The sequence below is a fragment of the Polychytrium aggregatum genome (assembly GCF_025602895.1).
Source record: "Polychytrium aggregatum strain JEL109 chromosome Unknown BJ171scaffold_32, whole genome shotgun sequence".
Taxonomy (NCBI): Eukaryota; Fungi; Chytridiomycota; class Chytridiomycetes; order Polychytriales; genus Polychytrium; species Polychytrium aggregatum.
In genome coordinates this window covers 271,567-285,250 of record NW_026516234.1, presented here as the reverse complement: position 1 = coordinate 285,250, position 13,684 = coordinate 271,567, and the positions used below count along the sequence as shown (strand labels likewise).

General features: G+C 60.8%; 4 protein-coding genes across 4 annotated transcripts; all 4 read right to left on the bottom strand.

Moving 5' to 3' along the window:
• Positions 1–386: 386 nt before the first annotated feature.
• BJ171DRAFT_183459 (uncharacterized protein) lies at positions 387–1,655 on the bottom strand. Its single transcript, XM_053106106.1, has 3 exons — positions 1,375–1,655; positions 896–1,247; positions 387–730 (listed from the first exon to the last, which is right to left on the bottom strand). The coding sequence occupies exons 1-3, from the start codon at positions 1,475–1,477 to the stop codon at positions 487–489; spliced, it is 699 nt and encodes a 232-aa protein (XP_052964433.1). The 5' UTR covers positions 1,478–1,655; the 3' UTR covers positions 387–486.
• Positions 1,656–3,793: 2,138 nt separating this feature from the next.
• Positions 3,794–4,501, bottom strand: BJ171DRAFT_584260 (uncharacterized protein; the record flags this gene model as incomplete). The annotated part of the gene is made up of 1 exon (XM_053114297.1): positions 3,794–4,501. The coding sequence occupies one exon, from the start codon at positions 4,499–4,501 to the stop codon at positions 3,794–3,796; it is 708 nt and encodes a 235-aa protein (XP_052964432.1).
• A 4,086-nt stretch (positions 4,502–8,587) lies between these two features.
• On the bottom strand, positions 8,588–10,842 carry BJ171DRAFT_514760 (uncharacterized protein; the record flags this gene model as incomplete). Its single annotated transcript, XM_053111866.1, has 5 exons — positions 8,588–8,700; positions 8,811–9,110; positions 9,550–9,719; positions 10,044–10,706; positions 10,833–10,842. The coding sequence occupies 4 exons, from the start codon at positions 10,840–10,842 to the stop codon at positions 8,811–8,813; spliced, it is 1,143 nt and encodes a 380-aa protein (XP_052964431.1). The 3' UTR covers positions 8,588–8,700.
• Positions 10,843–10,928: 86 nt separating this feature from the next.
• Positions 10,929–12,825, bottom strand: BJ171DRAFT_183428 (uncharacterized protein). Its single transcript, XM_053106105.1, has 3 exons — positions 12,455–12,825; positions 11,448–12,173; positions 10,929–11,268 (listed from the first exon to the last, which is right to left on the bottom strand). Exons 1-3 carry the CDS (start codon positions 12,743–12,745, stop codon positions 10,996–10,998), a joined length of 1,290 nt encoding a protein of 429 aa, XP_052964430.1. The 5' UTR covers positions 12,746–12,825; the 3' UTR covers positions 10,929–10,995.
• Between the last annotated feature and the right edge of the window lie 859 nt (positions 12,826–13,684).

Here is a 13,684-nt window from a genome sequence, read left to right as displayed (position 1 = left end):
ATAGACGATGATCGACTCGTACTCCATGATCATGCTCCTTGGCTGCACTGGTCTTGCGATGCGGGGCTTTGGTGCATTCAAATCGATGGATTGTGCTTCACCAACTCGATACATCTTGATTATGGTGGCGCTGCTCGATGTATTCGAGGGTTCCCAAGTAACAAATGACTGGTCATAGTGGTGATAGATGTGTATATTCCGTTTCAATAATCAAAGCGGTAACCGCAGTGCATCCCATTCATTTTGGGAGATGCTCGTGTAGATCAAATCTAGGAAGAGGGCTGTAGCGGCGAGTAGTTCCATGCCATGACAAAAGGGAGCTTCTGGGTCGCGCAGCAAACCCGAGATCTCCATACTGGTACAAGAGGAGGCGGGGAGGGATGATAGTGGATAGAGGCGGTTAAGCTATCGGTCGCCCGACAGCAGACATAGGGTGGTCGTGGTCATGGTCGTGGCCGTGGCCGTGGTCGTGGTCGTGGTCGCAGTTTAACAGAACAGCAGAGCCGAGAGACTGAGGAGGATGCCGCCGAGGGTGTAGGTGGCGGCCGAGTCGAAGATGGTGGTGCCCGATCCTTTGACTGGGCTCGGGGTGGACGAGGTGGTGCTGTTGGTGCTGGTGGTGTTGGCAGAGGCGCCGGTTCCGCAGACGACGGAGGTGTAGGAGCCATCGGGTGCAGCGGTGCAGCTCTGAGTGTTGTAGGTCTGGGTAGTGCAGTTGGTGCAGCCCTCGCTAAACGACAGGAGATTGGATAGGATGAAAGGAGCCAGGAAGTTAGTGGGCGACGCAGAATCAACGATCCGGCAACACATGCAAATGGGCTGCCACGGCCGAAGCAAGCGATGCAAGCGATGTGGATGGCAATCCGCAGGCGGGAGCAACGCCGACTACACTCACTTGCAGAATGCGACAGTGCCGCTGGACTGGCTACAGGAGACCTTGAAATAGTAGCCCGGCTCCATGACGTAGCACTGGCCATCGGCGATGTAGGTGGTCTGGGTGAGCTGGGTGCCGGAGCTGAGGCTGCAGCTGGTGGACCCGACGGTGTAGTACGAGTTGATGGTCAGGAAGGCCTGGCCAGCGACGCGGTTGACAGGCAAGTACGGGGTATCGACCAAGGGGCTGCTCTCGCATCCGGTGGCCTCGGAGGAGAGATAGCCGGCGACGGCGGATTTCTTCTCGCAGGCAGCAAAGCCGGGTGCCTGGCACGGGGTGTTGGACCAGACCGAGATGATGTTGGTGACGGTGCCTGCAAGGGATCGAGGGATTGGTTGTGGCGAGGACGGGAGCAAGTGCGAGCAGGTTTTAGAAACCGAGTCCTACGGATGCTGGGTTCAGCGACGGAGACGACAGGCGAGTCTGAGGGCCAGACATACCGGTGCAGTCGTTGGTGTTGGAATAGAGGCGACGGTTGAAGGTCTGTGCTGTGACGGTGCCGGCGGCAGCAGCAGCGAGGACGAGAGACTTTGGGCAGACCATGGCTGTGGATGGATCGTGGAGTTGGAGGATGGATCGTGGAGTTGGAGGATGGATTGAGGAGTTGGAGGATGGCCGGTGGATGGGCGATGGAGTTGGGACGAAACCAAAGCGCAGAAACGGAGCAGGCAGCGGCAGTGCGGTGCAAAAGCTGGGACGGGCGCGCCGGTCCTGTGCGACGCGCTTGCCTCTTTTGGACGGTAGCGCAGTTTGAGTTGGGTGGCGGTGCGAGTGGCGGTATTTTGCCGGGGCGGATGCTTGTGGCAGTGCACCACGTGGTCAAGCCAACTCTCACCGACTTTGGCGGTTGGTTGATCCAGGCCAAAACCCAGAAGCAACTCTCCATCGCACCCGCAGCAGCAGCAATAGCAATAGCAATAGCAATAGCAGCCGCTCACTCACTCCTACCTGTCGATCCGCTCATCCGCCGCCGGGCAGACGGGGACTGGGGGGATGCGGGAACGACGGAGGGGGGATGTGTTTCTTGCGGCAGCCTTGGTCTTTGTCCCCTTGCCGTGTCTCGACTCTGGGGCATCTGTGCTCTGCGATTCCGCCGGATATGCTCTCCACCAGCTGCTTCATCGCCATCCACCAGCTGCTTCATCGCCGTATCTTGTCCGTCCGCTTGTCACGCCTGTGCTGCTGCACATCGCCCTTGGCGCGCTGCTGCATCGACGCACGAGCCACCCCGTCCCCCCGGCCCACGAACACAGAGCGGATGTGCATCGTTTGCCTCGGATGCACAGAGGGCCATGCCCGTTGTGCCTGGTCTCGGCCGTGGTCGCACGCTTGCTGCTCGTGGGGAGGCGCGCTCCCGTATCTCGTCACTGCGCCGCGGCCGTGAGGCTGGGCCTGTGCTCGCGCTGTGTGCCCTTGTGTGCGGGGCCGCTGGCACGCAGGCGACTCCCTGTGCGGGCATATGCTGCAGCACTGTGCCGTTCTCCGGCTTGCCTTCTCTTGCTGAACTCTGCTGGTCAAAGTCCTGCCGAGGGCTATCTGCGGGCTGCAGCACTCTTCGCGGCTCGTCCTTGACGCAAATGTCGTGCTCTCAGCTGCTCGCCGACTGTCCCTGTGCTGTGCTGTGTTGGCTTGTGCTGAGCTGTGCTTGGGCCTTGTTGTCTGCGGCGCTCTGGAGTGGCTCCCGGACTCGGTCAAGGCACGACTGCCGGGGAGGCACACAGCCGAGGCAGACGCAAGGGTGGGCACCGCTGTTGGACATCCGGCCGCCTGTGCGTTGGGGGAAGAGAGCGTCCTTTTGTCACAGGCCCACGCGGCGTTGCCATTTTTCCTGGAGCGCTGGCATGTGCTTGTCGGTCGAGCAGGCAGGAGAGAGAGAGAGAGAGAGAGAGAGAGAGAGAGAGAGGAAGTATGCCTTGCCAGGCTCAGGTCGTGGATCGCATCCTGGGAGGTCGCCGGCCATGCTTGCTGCCTTGCCTTGCCAGCACGACGCTGTTTTCGGCCTGCCCAAAGCCGCTCGTTGCCATGCATCCACCGGCACCACCACCATAGACTGAGAGCACCGTGATGCACAAGCAGGCCACAAGCGGCTGGTGCACATTGGCTCGCCTTTCCCGCATTTGCCGCTATCGGTCACCCCGACGATTGGGCTGCACGCAGCATGGTTCTTAGTCAGTCGGTCAGTCGGTCGGTCGGGGGAAAGATCGGCCAGCCCGCCTGTCCTTGCACTCTGCCTTGCACTCAGCCTTGTGTCTGGCCTTGGCGGCTCCCAGCCTCGACGGAGCAGAAATCTTGTGGATGTGTGTATCGATGGTGTCAAGGCCGGGTGTGGATACACACCAGAGCACGCGAATTTGCCCCCACCCTTCGCTCCTCCTCCTCCAGCAAACGAACGGCGGGTGCAAATGGAGGGAAAAGTAGTGTGACGATGAGGGCGGGGATGTGGGTGGACGGACACATCGATCGAGGCAGCCATGCGGGTGGGAATGGAACGAGGCTGGTGGGAAAATGCCAAGGTGCGCGATCGAGAACGGCGAATGAGTGTCAGAGAGGAAGGATGGCTCTCTCGCAACCACCGCTCCTCCTCGAACGACACCGTAGACGAGTAGGGCCTATGTGTGTGTCTCGGACATATTCTGATTCTTGTATTAAGCAAGCAACTTTTGAGGCAGACCAAAATCAAATCAACACGCGTGACGAACAGAGGTGGGAGTGACGAGCGGGAGAGCACTGGCATGCTGGGCAGACCCTGCAGTGGCTATTATGCACAAGTACGCACTGCGGCGATGGGCGAGTGTGGGTGGGGGTGAGGGGAACGGCAGTTGGCAAGCCGGCGGACGAGAGGAAGTAAGGTGAGAGGCGCTAATACGCACAGCAGTCCAGATCCAGCGGATCGCTGTTCATCAGCGACTGGATCGTGATCCTGCGCTTGGCAGCAGGCGAATCCGGGTGGCCGCCGCTAGATCCGTCGCTCGATCCGGCACTGGATCCAGTGCTGGATCCTGCACTTAGGCAGCCATCATCCGAGTTGACCGAGTCTTGATCGGGGCTTCCGGACCGCTTGCGAGAGTTCCGCGGTCTCGGGGCCACCGGGGCAACCGCGACGGGGTACTTGTCGGTCACGGCGTAGGACTCGAGCAGGCCCGACTGGAGGGCGTACTCGAGGCTTGGGCACTCGGCCAGGTTCAGCAACAGCTCCACAAACTCGGCATAGGAGGGCGACAGGTTGGACGGCGGACACGAGGTCGACATGGCGAGCAGCAGCTTGGTCAGGGCCGAGGGCTGCAGCCAGATCCGCCAGGGCTTGGACTCTTGCTCGCTGTAGCCGGACGAGAACCGGCAGCGGACGGAAAAGACAGCGTCGTCGGTGAAGCGATAGCCCGTGGGACGGCTCTGCAGTTCCAGGAGCTTGGACACGAGGTTTTCGATCCGCAGCGAGTACGAGTCGCCGAGGTATTTGCCAAAGAACCCGTTCTTTTGGCCGATCTTGAGGTTGACGGGATGGCCACGCCATTTGCTCTTGCGCGCTAGTGACGACTTGGGGTCGGCGACGTTGTGGGAAGGATCCATGGATAGCAAAGGTAGGCAGGGGCCGAGCAGGGAGTGTGAAGCAGGGAGTGTGGATCCAGGTCGATAGTAGCCTGGAGCGGGTGGCGGAAGGTAGTCGCGGCAGAAGGTGGGTGCCAGAGATAGTATATACCGGCACAGAGAGTATGTGTCGGCAGAGAGGCGAGTACAAAGTTCAGGCGACTTGCGCTGATGCGGCGGCGTGGGGATGGGCCGGTACAGATTCCAAAGGCAATATGATGGCCTATGCGAGTGTGAACGCCAGGGTGGTTTATGGCGGAGGCAGGCGCAGGATTGCGTATGGCAGGCGTTGGTGGCTATCGAATACAGATTGCAGCGTGCGTCTTGGACGTTTGGACGGCACAACAGGCGCGGAAGTAGTGCCGATGCAGACAGAAGGCAATATCGCCACGGATACGGATAACAGCGTGGGGGGAGGGGAAGGCGAGTAAGGTCGTGGGAGGACAGCAGGGTCGGACTCTGCCAGGAAGCGAGGGGGAGATCGTGCCGAGAAGCAGAAGAAGAGGGGAATGCGATGGGCGAGCTCGAGACAGAGGAAAGAGCGTCGCGGTGGTAATGGGGGTGGACCGAGCAGCGCAATGAAAAGCGGGAGGGAGGGAGGGCAAATGCGCGGAGATGGAAGGGAAACAGCCGGCGGGCAATCTGGGCAACGGCCAGAGGGCAATCGGAGAACGGAGCGACGCCGATGCAGCGGGGCGGGTGTGCAGCAAATTATGGGCAGGGCAGAGGAAAAAGCAGAAAGGAGCCAGCGTCTTTCTCGTTTGTACGCATCCGGAGGCCATGCGCCAGTGTATATATAGTTCCGAGAACCGACCGCGGGCGATACGAGACCGAGCGGGGTGCAGTGGTGCAGTCGCCGGCCTTGTGGGGAGGCAAATGAAAACCGGCAATACTCGCCCTGGCTTTTTCCACTTTTGTTTGTCGGCCCTGGCGACTGCCCACGACGAAGACGGGCGCTGGCGGTGGTGATTTCGGGGCCTGCTGGCCACGGGTGTGTTAACAAATCGATGCTAACGACCGAGTGTCGACCGAGTGTCGACAGCGTTGTCGGCCAGTGTATCCACTCAGAGTATCCACTAAGAGTATCCACTAAGAGTATCCGCTCAGAGTATCCACAGTTCCCACAGTGTCCGCACAGTCTCTGTGCTCTCCAACACAGCGCACGGCTCACGGACTTTTACCCGCCCCAGCTGCGTCGAGCTTGTCGCCCCGTGGTAGTCAGCACAACCTCCCCCATGAACGCTTCCCCAGACACCCATGCCTTGTCGTCTGCGACAGCTTCTGGGTCGATGCTCCTGGACGGCGCCTGGTTGACAGCGCCGTGCCCTTTCGCCAAGATCGCTGCTTCTGTCCAGAGCCACGTTGGCCTGGTGTGCATCGACTTGGGCTTTTGTCGCGACAGCGCTCCTTGTGTGCACCAACGCCTTCCGCTGTTGTCCTCCACATCGGCCCTCCACGGCGAGACAAACATGGGGCCAGCCGTGCAAGGCCCGCGGATGCAGGCCAAGGATGGGGTGGCCTGCACAAGTGGTGCTGCCTGGGGGTCATCTGCACCCACACAGCCCCGACAAGGCACACGGCGTGAACGAAGGCAGTGGGCTGCAGCGTCACACTGCGGGAAACCTCCAGCAAGCAATCGGTAAACAAATCAAGCTAATCAAGATAATCAAGATAATCAAGCGATCAAGCAGTCAAGCTAATCAAGCACGCAAGCTCTGTCGGCGGGTCACGGCTGTCTGCAGGCAAGCGCCGTGTATGCCAGCAGCAAGGCGGGCATGCTCGCGCACCTGCCCTCGGCGCACAGCAGCGCCCCGTATCACCCTCGGGGTTGCTTGGCGGTGCACAAGGCCGCGGGCCTTCATCTCGGTCGGCCGTGTTGCTGGCTGCCGCGTGGGCCGTCCTCCCCAGCTTGTCTGCGCCGGCAGAGTGATCCTCGGCCCGGCCGCCCATGCCCAGCTGCCGGCCGTGGTTGAGCCGCCCCCCGGCCCGTGGCGAGCCGAGGGCAAGGCTGCCGCCGAGCCGCCGAGCGCCTGCGACAAAGGTGCCTGCAGACCAACCCCACGCCGGGCCACCCTGGTTGGTCTGCGGGAATCCCTCTGCTTGTGGTGCCGGCCAAAGGGCTGCATCGCCGAGTGGTCAGCAGAGGAGGAGGGAGCGCAAGAGAGGGTCGCTGCCAGAGCCGCGGGCGAGCGCCGTGACGGCTTCGGCACGAGAGGAGCAAGGGTTGGCGCAGGAGTCGCTTGCAGGGCTCGGGCGTTGGCGCGAGTGCCTCGGCCCTGTGCGATCAGTAGACACAGCCCGAGCAAGTAACTCAAGCTGCCCTGGGAACATTGCAATGCACCGGTGCTGACAACCAGCGGACGCCGCGCTCCGGTGGTTTGCCGTGGGCAGTCAAGGACTCGCCTCCCAGACACATCCGGCAACAACAGACCGCCCGAATGGGGCTTCGTGCTCGCACCGGCATTTGTCATCGCCGACACGCCCCTGGAGCGCAAGGACAGCTCTCTGGTTCCATGCCACAGCCCCAGCACCATCAATTGCATCGCCAACACCACCCCCCCCCAGCTGCATCGCCCAGCACTGCCAACAGCACCAGCGATCCGCAGAGCAAGAAAGAGCGAAAAGAAAAGACCAAGCGCCACCGACGCTGATACCCACCGCCAGTGCTCGCTCGTCAAGGCAGGCACCGCCAGGGAAAGCGCCTGGGCACTACTTGCGCTCGTGCAGCCTTGTCGGGAAGCGGTCAGCCGGCTACTTCCGTTTTGCCAGCGCTGCAATCACTCGCATGCCGGGGCCCTCGTTTCCCACCCCTTTTCGTCTCATCCTCGGAGCGTGGTGCCAATCAGACGCACCACAAACATCTCGCGTGCCCTGTCAGGATCACCTGGCGTCACTCTGGCGCCGCCTTGGAGACAAACAAACACGCTCGCCTTGGATATCGGAGCGATTCAGACCCCGCTTTTGGTTGGCGACCATGTCTTTTGGCGCCGCCCCAAAGTGGATGGTGGGAACCCCGCACCCAGAAACGCCGTCGGCTGCTTCAATTTGGATGTCTCCACTTTGTCTTTCGCAACCTGCCGGAGAGCAATCCCATGAAGCCTCTTTCCCGGTCGGCGTCGGACCTCACCGTCCCGCCTGAGCCACCACGAGTCTCGCCTCCCATTACTTCGAGATCGCCATGGGAACCAGGTCCGCCTTGATCTTGGTGGCACTGTCGACAGGGAGGGGGGGGCCATGGCGACAATTCTCTCGCTTGACCAGAACGCGTCTGCCGTGAGAACGGGGCTCGACATCGAGTCTATGCAGTAGTGGCATCAGTTTCAGTTTCAGCTGCAGTCGCAGTCGCAGTCGCAGTCGCAACAGCACCACCCAGGTATCGACGCCTCGGGACGTTGTACATCGGTGCAGTCCGTTCCGGCGCCTCTCGCTGCAGGCGGTCCTGGCCATCCTGCTCCTTGTCCGGCGGCCGAGGCAGAGTCCGTCCTTTGAGGGTCTTTTCGGTTTGTCCTGTTGCGCACCGTTGCGCACCGTTGCACTTGCTGCCCAATCGGCCTCGTGCTTTGGTGGCTTTCGTTGCGCATCCTCCTCGCGTTCCGCCGCTGGCCTTTCTCCCACGTCCGCCGTCATCGCCTCTTCCACTCCTGCCTCGTCCCGTCGGTCCGCAGAAGTGGTCAGGCCGATCTGCAGCATGGCCCGACCCGTGTGGCAGTAGTAAGGGTGGGAGCTGATCACCGGACCTGACCGGTGCTGGACCTGCGTCCCCCTCATATACACTCATGCATATGCACCTGGAGAACAATGACGATGCCAATGGCGATGGCACGGACAGCGGTACCGCCAATGTAATAGGTCATCCGACCAACTGCACTTGCATCCCCCCCCCTCCGTAGCCTCGCCATGCGACTGACTCCCGTTGTTCCTGCTCGTGAACACGCATTTTGATTCCGTCACTCTCCCAAGCAATCACCGCGAGTGTGCAGCTGCAGCGGCTGCAGACAGTCCGGCCTGCCCTTGGAGCTTTCCCATGGCGGGCGATGTCAGGGACCACTCCTCCCGCAAGTCGGCAGATGAGACAGGCCGCGAGAGAGAGAATGGCGGAGGGAGGCAGACCAGGTCGACCAACAGAGGGACACGAAGGGACCGGTCGAGGCCGTTGCCGCTGCTGGCTTTCAGTCGGACAGGTCGTTGACGGCCGAGCCGGCCTTTCCTCTGCCTCATCTCTCCTGCCTTCCGCATTCTCCTCCCATCCACTCACTCGCGCGTGTTGTCCAAACTTCATTCCAATCTCTGTTCACAGCCATGCCGACGGAACCCATGGACCAAGGGCAAACTCAGACATGATATCGAGCTTCCTCCGATATCGCACCAGCTTCTCCTTGACCCCCGGCGCCAGCGGCTGCAGGTCTTGGCCGATGCGAGTGAGCTTGCCTCGCAGAGCGTCCGTCAGGTAATCCTGAAAGGTGGCCAGGAACACCTTGGCTGACGAATGCGCTGGCGTGTGGACGTGCGGCTCCTTGGGGAGTTTTTGGAATATCAAGGCACACTCTGGAGTAAAGATCCTTGGGTCGATCCGTATCAGCAGCAGGATCATCTGCATAAAACAGAGAGGGAGATGCAAGCACCAAAGTGGAGCAAATGAGAGTGGCATGTCAGCAACACAATCAAGTACATCGGCAGCAGGCGGAAAGCGCAGAGTGGAGCAGGGTCAAGCAAATGGGCGGTGCACAGTGGTTCGAGATGCAGGAGGAGCGGGATGGGCCAGGATGGTGTCGAGCAAGCCAAAGCCGCAGCGAACAGGCCCTGCAACCCACTTGCGCTCCATGCATTCCGATGCAGCCCGCGGGAGTCGACAGGACCGTCCAACCTCTGTCGTGCTGTGGAGCCCCGTCGCTGCTCGTCCTCGTCGACTGACCCCACATCCCATGTGTGCTCTGCTATCGTTCCCGTGGTGCTGGTTCACGAATCATAAACTCCTTTCCCTCCACGCCTCCCGCCAGTACCACATCACAGTGCATCACGCACAGGCTTACCATGACATAGACAATCACGAACGGACTGATCACGGCGCGGTTGATATGGGCTATCGAGGGGTCGTATCGGGTATAGGTCTTGAGGGTGTTCAGGACGGCGTTCGACCACTTGAGCAGCTGCCGGAACGAGTCGCTGTCCTGTGGCCGAGCTGCGCCACGCGTCCACAGTTCTGACAGCGAGGAGGCATGGAGTGAGGAGAACATGATGAGGGGCATGCACGGAGGAACATGGGGTGAGGGGGATGGAAGAGGCAAGAGGATGCAGGAGCAACGACCACATCGAATGCCCATCGAATGCTCGTCGACCATTGTGGGATCTCCTAGACGCCTCTCTCATACTTTCAACCACACACAATCACACACAATCACACACAATCACACACAATCACACACAATCACACACAATCACACACAATCACACAATCACACAACGACACAGCAATGCAACAGCACCAGCAGCGGCAACAGCAGCGGCATCGCCCGGGCCAGCCTACCTCGGACCAGACTCGGGTAGTAGAGCATGCCCGCACAGATGCAGTACATCAGCCTCAGCACAAAGATATCGACGATAGTCTGGCGAGGGTAGTGCTCGGCTCGGTCGGCGTGAAGCAGCTGCTTGGTCCACTCGGGCATCGAGTCGAACCAGTCGTTCAGACGCTTGAGTTCCCGGTCGATGCTCTGGTCATAGATAGTCTCCAGGGCCGTGTCCAGGCCATCCAATCCGGAGCTGTACAGGGTCATAAAGTACACGTTCTTTTGGTAAAACTTTGTCAGAAACAGGAGGCTCTCGTGGTACCGCTCAAACCGAGAGTCGGGCACCGGCGGTATGCTGATGACGTTTGAGGTTTCCGAGCAGGTCGCCGTCAGGAACGTGGCTTCGTCGGATGGAGGAGGCGACTCGAAGAACTGGACGGCCGTGGCCAGAGGTCGATCCGAGCCCCGAGCCGGGTCGGGCAGAGCATCGCCGAGGATGAAGAAGCAGCAGCTGTACCATGTCCGTCTGCGGACTTGGCCTTCGAACCACCGGCGGCTTTCTGAATCTCCCTCCACGACGTGGTGGGGCGGGCGCGATTGGAGCTCGACAGGTCGGTCGGACTGCAGACCCATCCGAATGGCCAGCCGGGTGGCGATGAACAGAAAGTTGTTGCTGACAGTCACTAAATGATGGAGGAATGGGACATGGGCACTGTGTAAGGCACAAGGCACAGCTAGGTTGCAATCGCCTCAGTCGACCACCAGACCGCAAACAAGATAGGAGTGGGCTTCACTGAGAGCAGACTTACGGTGGCCCATCACTGGAGAGCAAAGGTCATTTTGGACGTTTCAACACAGTGAGGAAGGCAAGCAGGTAAGTACAAACGTTCCAGAGAAGAGCCCACCCAAGGATCCCATCCCGAGCCGCACTCAGCGGGCGACGATGCATCGAGGGCAAGACCAGATCGTGCATCAGAGAATCTCTGGATCCAATCGCATATCATACACTTTGACAGTCGTGCCAGCAGCAAGAATCCTTGAACAGTCTCGAGTGTCGGATCTTCGAGAGCCTTGACGATCGAGGCGCGCGACTTCATGTAGTAAGGCACAATGGCCCGCTGGTCCGTCTGCGACCGAGCCATGTCGCTGAGTCCCAGGGCCACGATGATATCTTGCAAGTAGTCCGGCAAGGTGGCCCATCTCGCTGAGGTGACGGACGGGTTGAACAGGCGGCATGGAAGCAGCCTGGGTGAAAACGACTGATTATGTTTTGATCGAGACAAGGGTAAGCAACGGCACTGCTTACGTACAACGAGTGACTCGCTGTGCATGGGCCGCCCAAGACCTGGGGTGGGAGACGACATGACGACGGCGGCGGGCGACCGCAGCGCACAGCACTCAACGACAGCAGCTGCGAAACTCACATCGAAAAAGACCCGGATGGCCTCGGTCGTGGTGGCCCTGGACAGCTCGTACGAGGAGCTCAGAGGGATCAACCCGACGAGGTCGCAGGCGTCGTCCAGCGAATCGTCCATGTTCATGAGCGACTGGACAGTGATCCGCCGCTTCTGGTCCGAGGCCGTTGTCGCTGAGCCTCTGGAGCTCGAGTCGTCGCTCTCTGGCGACCCCGCAGACGGCCACGACAGCGCCGACAAAGCAGCGTCCTTTGGTTCCAGCGACGTCTGCCGGATCTTGTCTTTGGGAACATAGGGCTCCAGCAGTTGTGACTGGATGGCGATCGGGAGCGATGGCATCTCGGCCAGATTCAAGAGCAGCTCGATGAATTCGGCGTATGAGGGCGACAGGTTGGAGGGCGGGCAGGCGATGGACATGGCAAGCAGCAGCTTCGTCAGGGACGAGGGCTGCAGCCAGATCCGCCAGGGCTTGAGGTCTTGGTCCGAGTATGAGGAGGCAAAGAGCGAGCGCACAGACAGCACGGCCTGGTCGGTGAAGCGGTATCCGGTGTTGGCCTGTTGGGCCTCAAGAAGTCGCAGGACGAGCGACTCGATGCGGAGCGAGTACGAGTCGCCCAGGTACTTTCCAACGAAGCGGGTCTTTTGGCCCATCTTGAGGTTGACGGGATGGCCTCGCCGTTTGTGTCGGAGCATCATGGGCGAGCTGGATGGGGTGATGTTGGGCGATGCCGACGGCTGTGGGAATGCAGACGTTGTGAGCTTCATGGCCAGAGGGCGGTCAGAGATGATTGTAGGGGGCGACCTGTAGCAGCAGGACGTGCGGGATGGGGTGGTACGGGCAAGCGGTGGCCTTTCTGGGAGACGGAAGCTGCAGCAGAGGGAGGTCCAGGCAAACCGGCGACAGGGCAGGTTTCAACAACTGAGCGACGCTTTTTTTGGGCGGAAGGAGGGAGGGCCGAGCCGAGCCGATCGACGCCGAATGCAGATGTTTGGGGCGAGGACGGCTGCACACTTACAGCTGCAGAGATTCGTCCGGACGGATGGGTGGATGGAAGCCGGCAAACTCTGGGCGCTGCTCGGAGAGAATGTCGGAGCAGAAGGCGGTCTGATAGGCCAAGGCTATCGGCCCAGGCAGCCAAAGGCAGAGTGTCTGCTTTTGTGCAAGTTCCCACCCCGGCCGGATTACCGGCGACGCGCGGAGAGTGTTTGTTTACACACTTTCCGGTTCGCCCTTGCATAACAGCGGGCGAGCTTTGTCTGTTGCGTGGGGGGGGGGCACGGCAGCGAGTGCAGCGTGGCTTCAACATTCGTCCCTTGGAGCTGGCAGCGACAAGGCCTGGTCGGCAGGGCCTTGCCTGCCCCGGGGTTCGCTGAGGACGATCGGCCAGCGCCGCCCTTTGTGGCTGCGGCGCTGCCTTGGTCGGCGCTCTTGTTGTGGTCTTGGCTCGCAGGCCTGCTCGTCTGGCGTCACGATTGCATCCGCTTTGGCCAGAGCCGTCCTGGAGCCGTCCTGGAGCCGTCCTGGAGCCGTCCTGGAGCCGTCGGCCGTCGTGTGGGCTCGTGGGGGAGGTGGCTGCCGCCGGTCGGTTCGGCTGATGCTTGCCGGGCGCTGTTCTGGCGGATACGCCACCTTGGCAGGCGGGAGGGGGTGGGTTGCTGTGCCCTCAGGGCGCTGGCACAAACATGGTCACCAGTAAAGGACTTGGCGGAACTGCCTCCGTTTCCCACGAGGGTAGAGAGTACACCCACGGTGCAGAACATACACCCACGGGCAAATGCCGGGTGGCATCGATGTCCGCGTGGCTGTCGTCGAGGGCTGGTGGATCGGGACGCAAGGTCGGTACTCCCAAGACAATCGCGGGGCGACGGAGGCGACAGGGAAGGCTGGCGACTGGCGTGCCTGGGCGAGTAAGCCGGATGGACGCTTGGGTGTCGAGTGGAAGCAGTCGTGGGCTCGTGGACTGCCTTGTGCGATTCGGAAAGGCAGGTGGTTGATCCCCCCCCCGGAAGAGCGCACTCATGCACTCGGTCGGATGCAACTCGGAGCTCGTGGCAGCGCGGCGGGAGGAGACAGCCCGCCCGAGGGGCAGCGGCAATGTCGCCAAGCCGGAAATCGTCGAGACTGTACTCGGGATGGAGTATTCGATTTAATAGTCGATGGAGCAGTTGATAAGAAAGTTGATTTAATAGTTGATGGAGTAGTCGATGGAGCAGTCGATGCTGTCGATTTAATAGTCGATGGAACA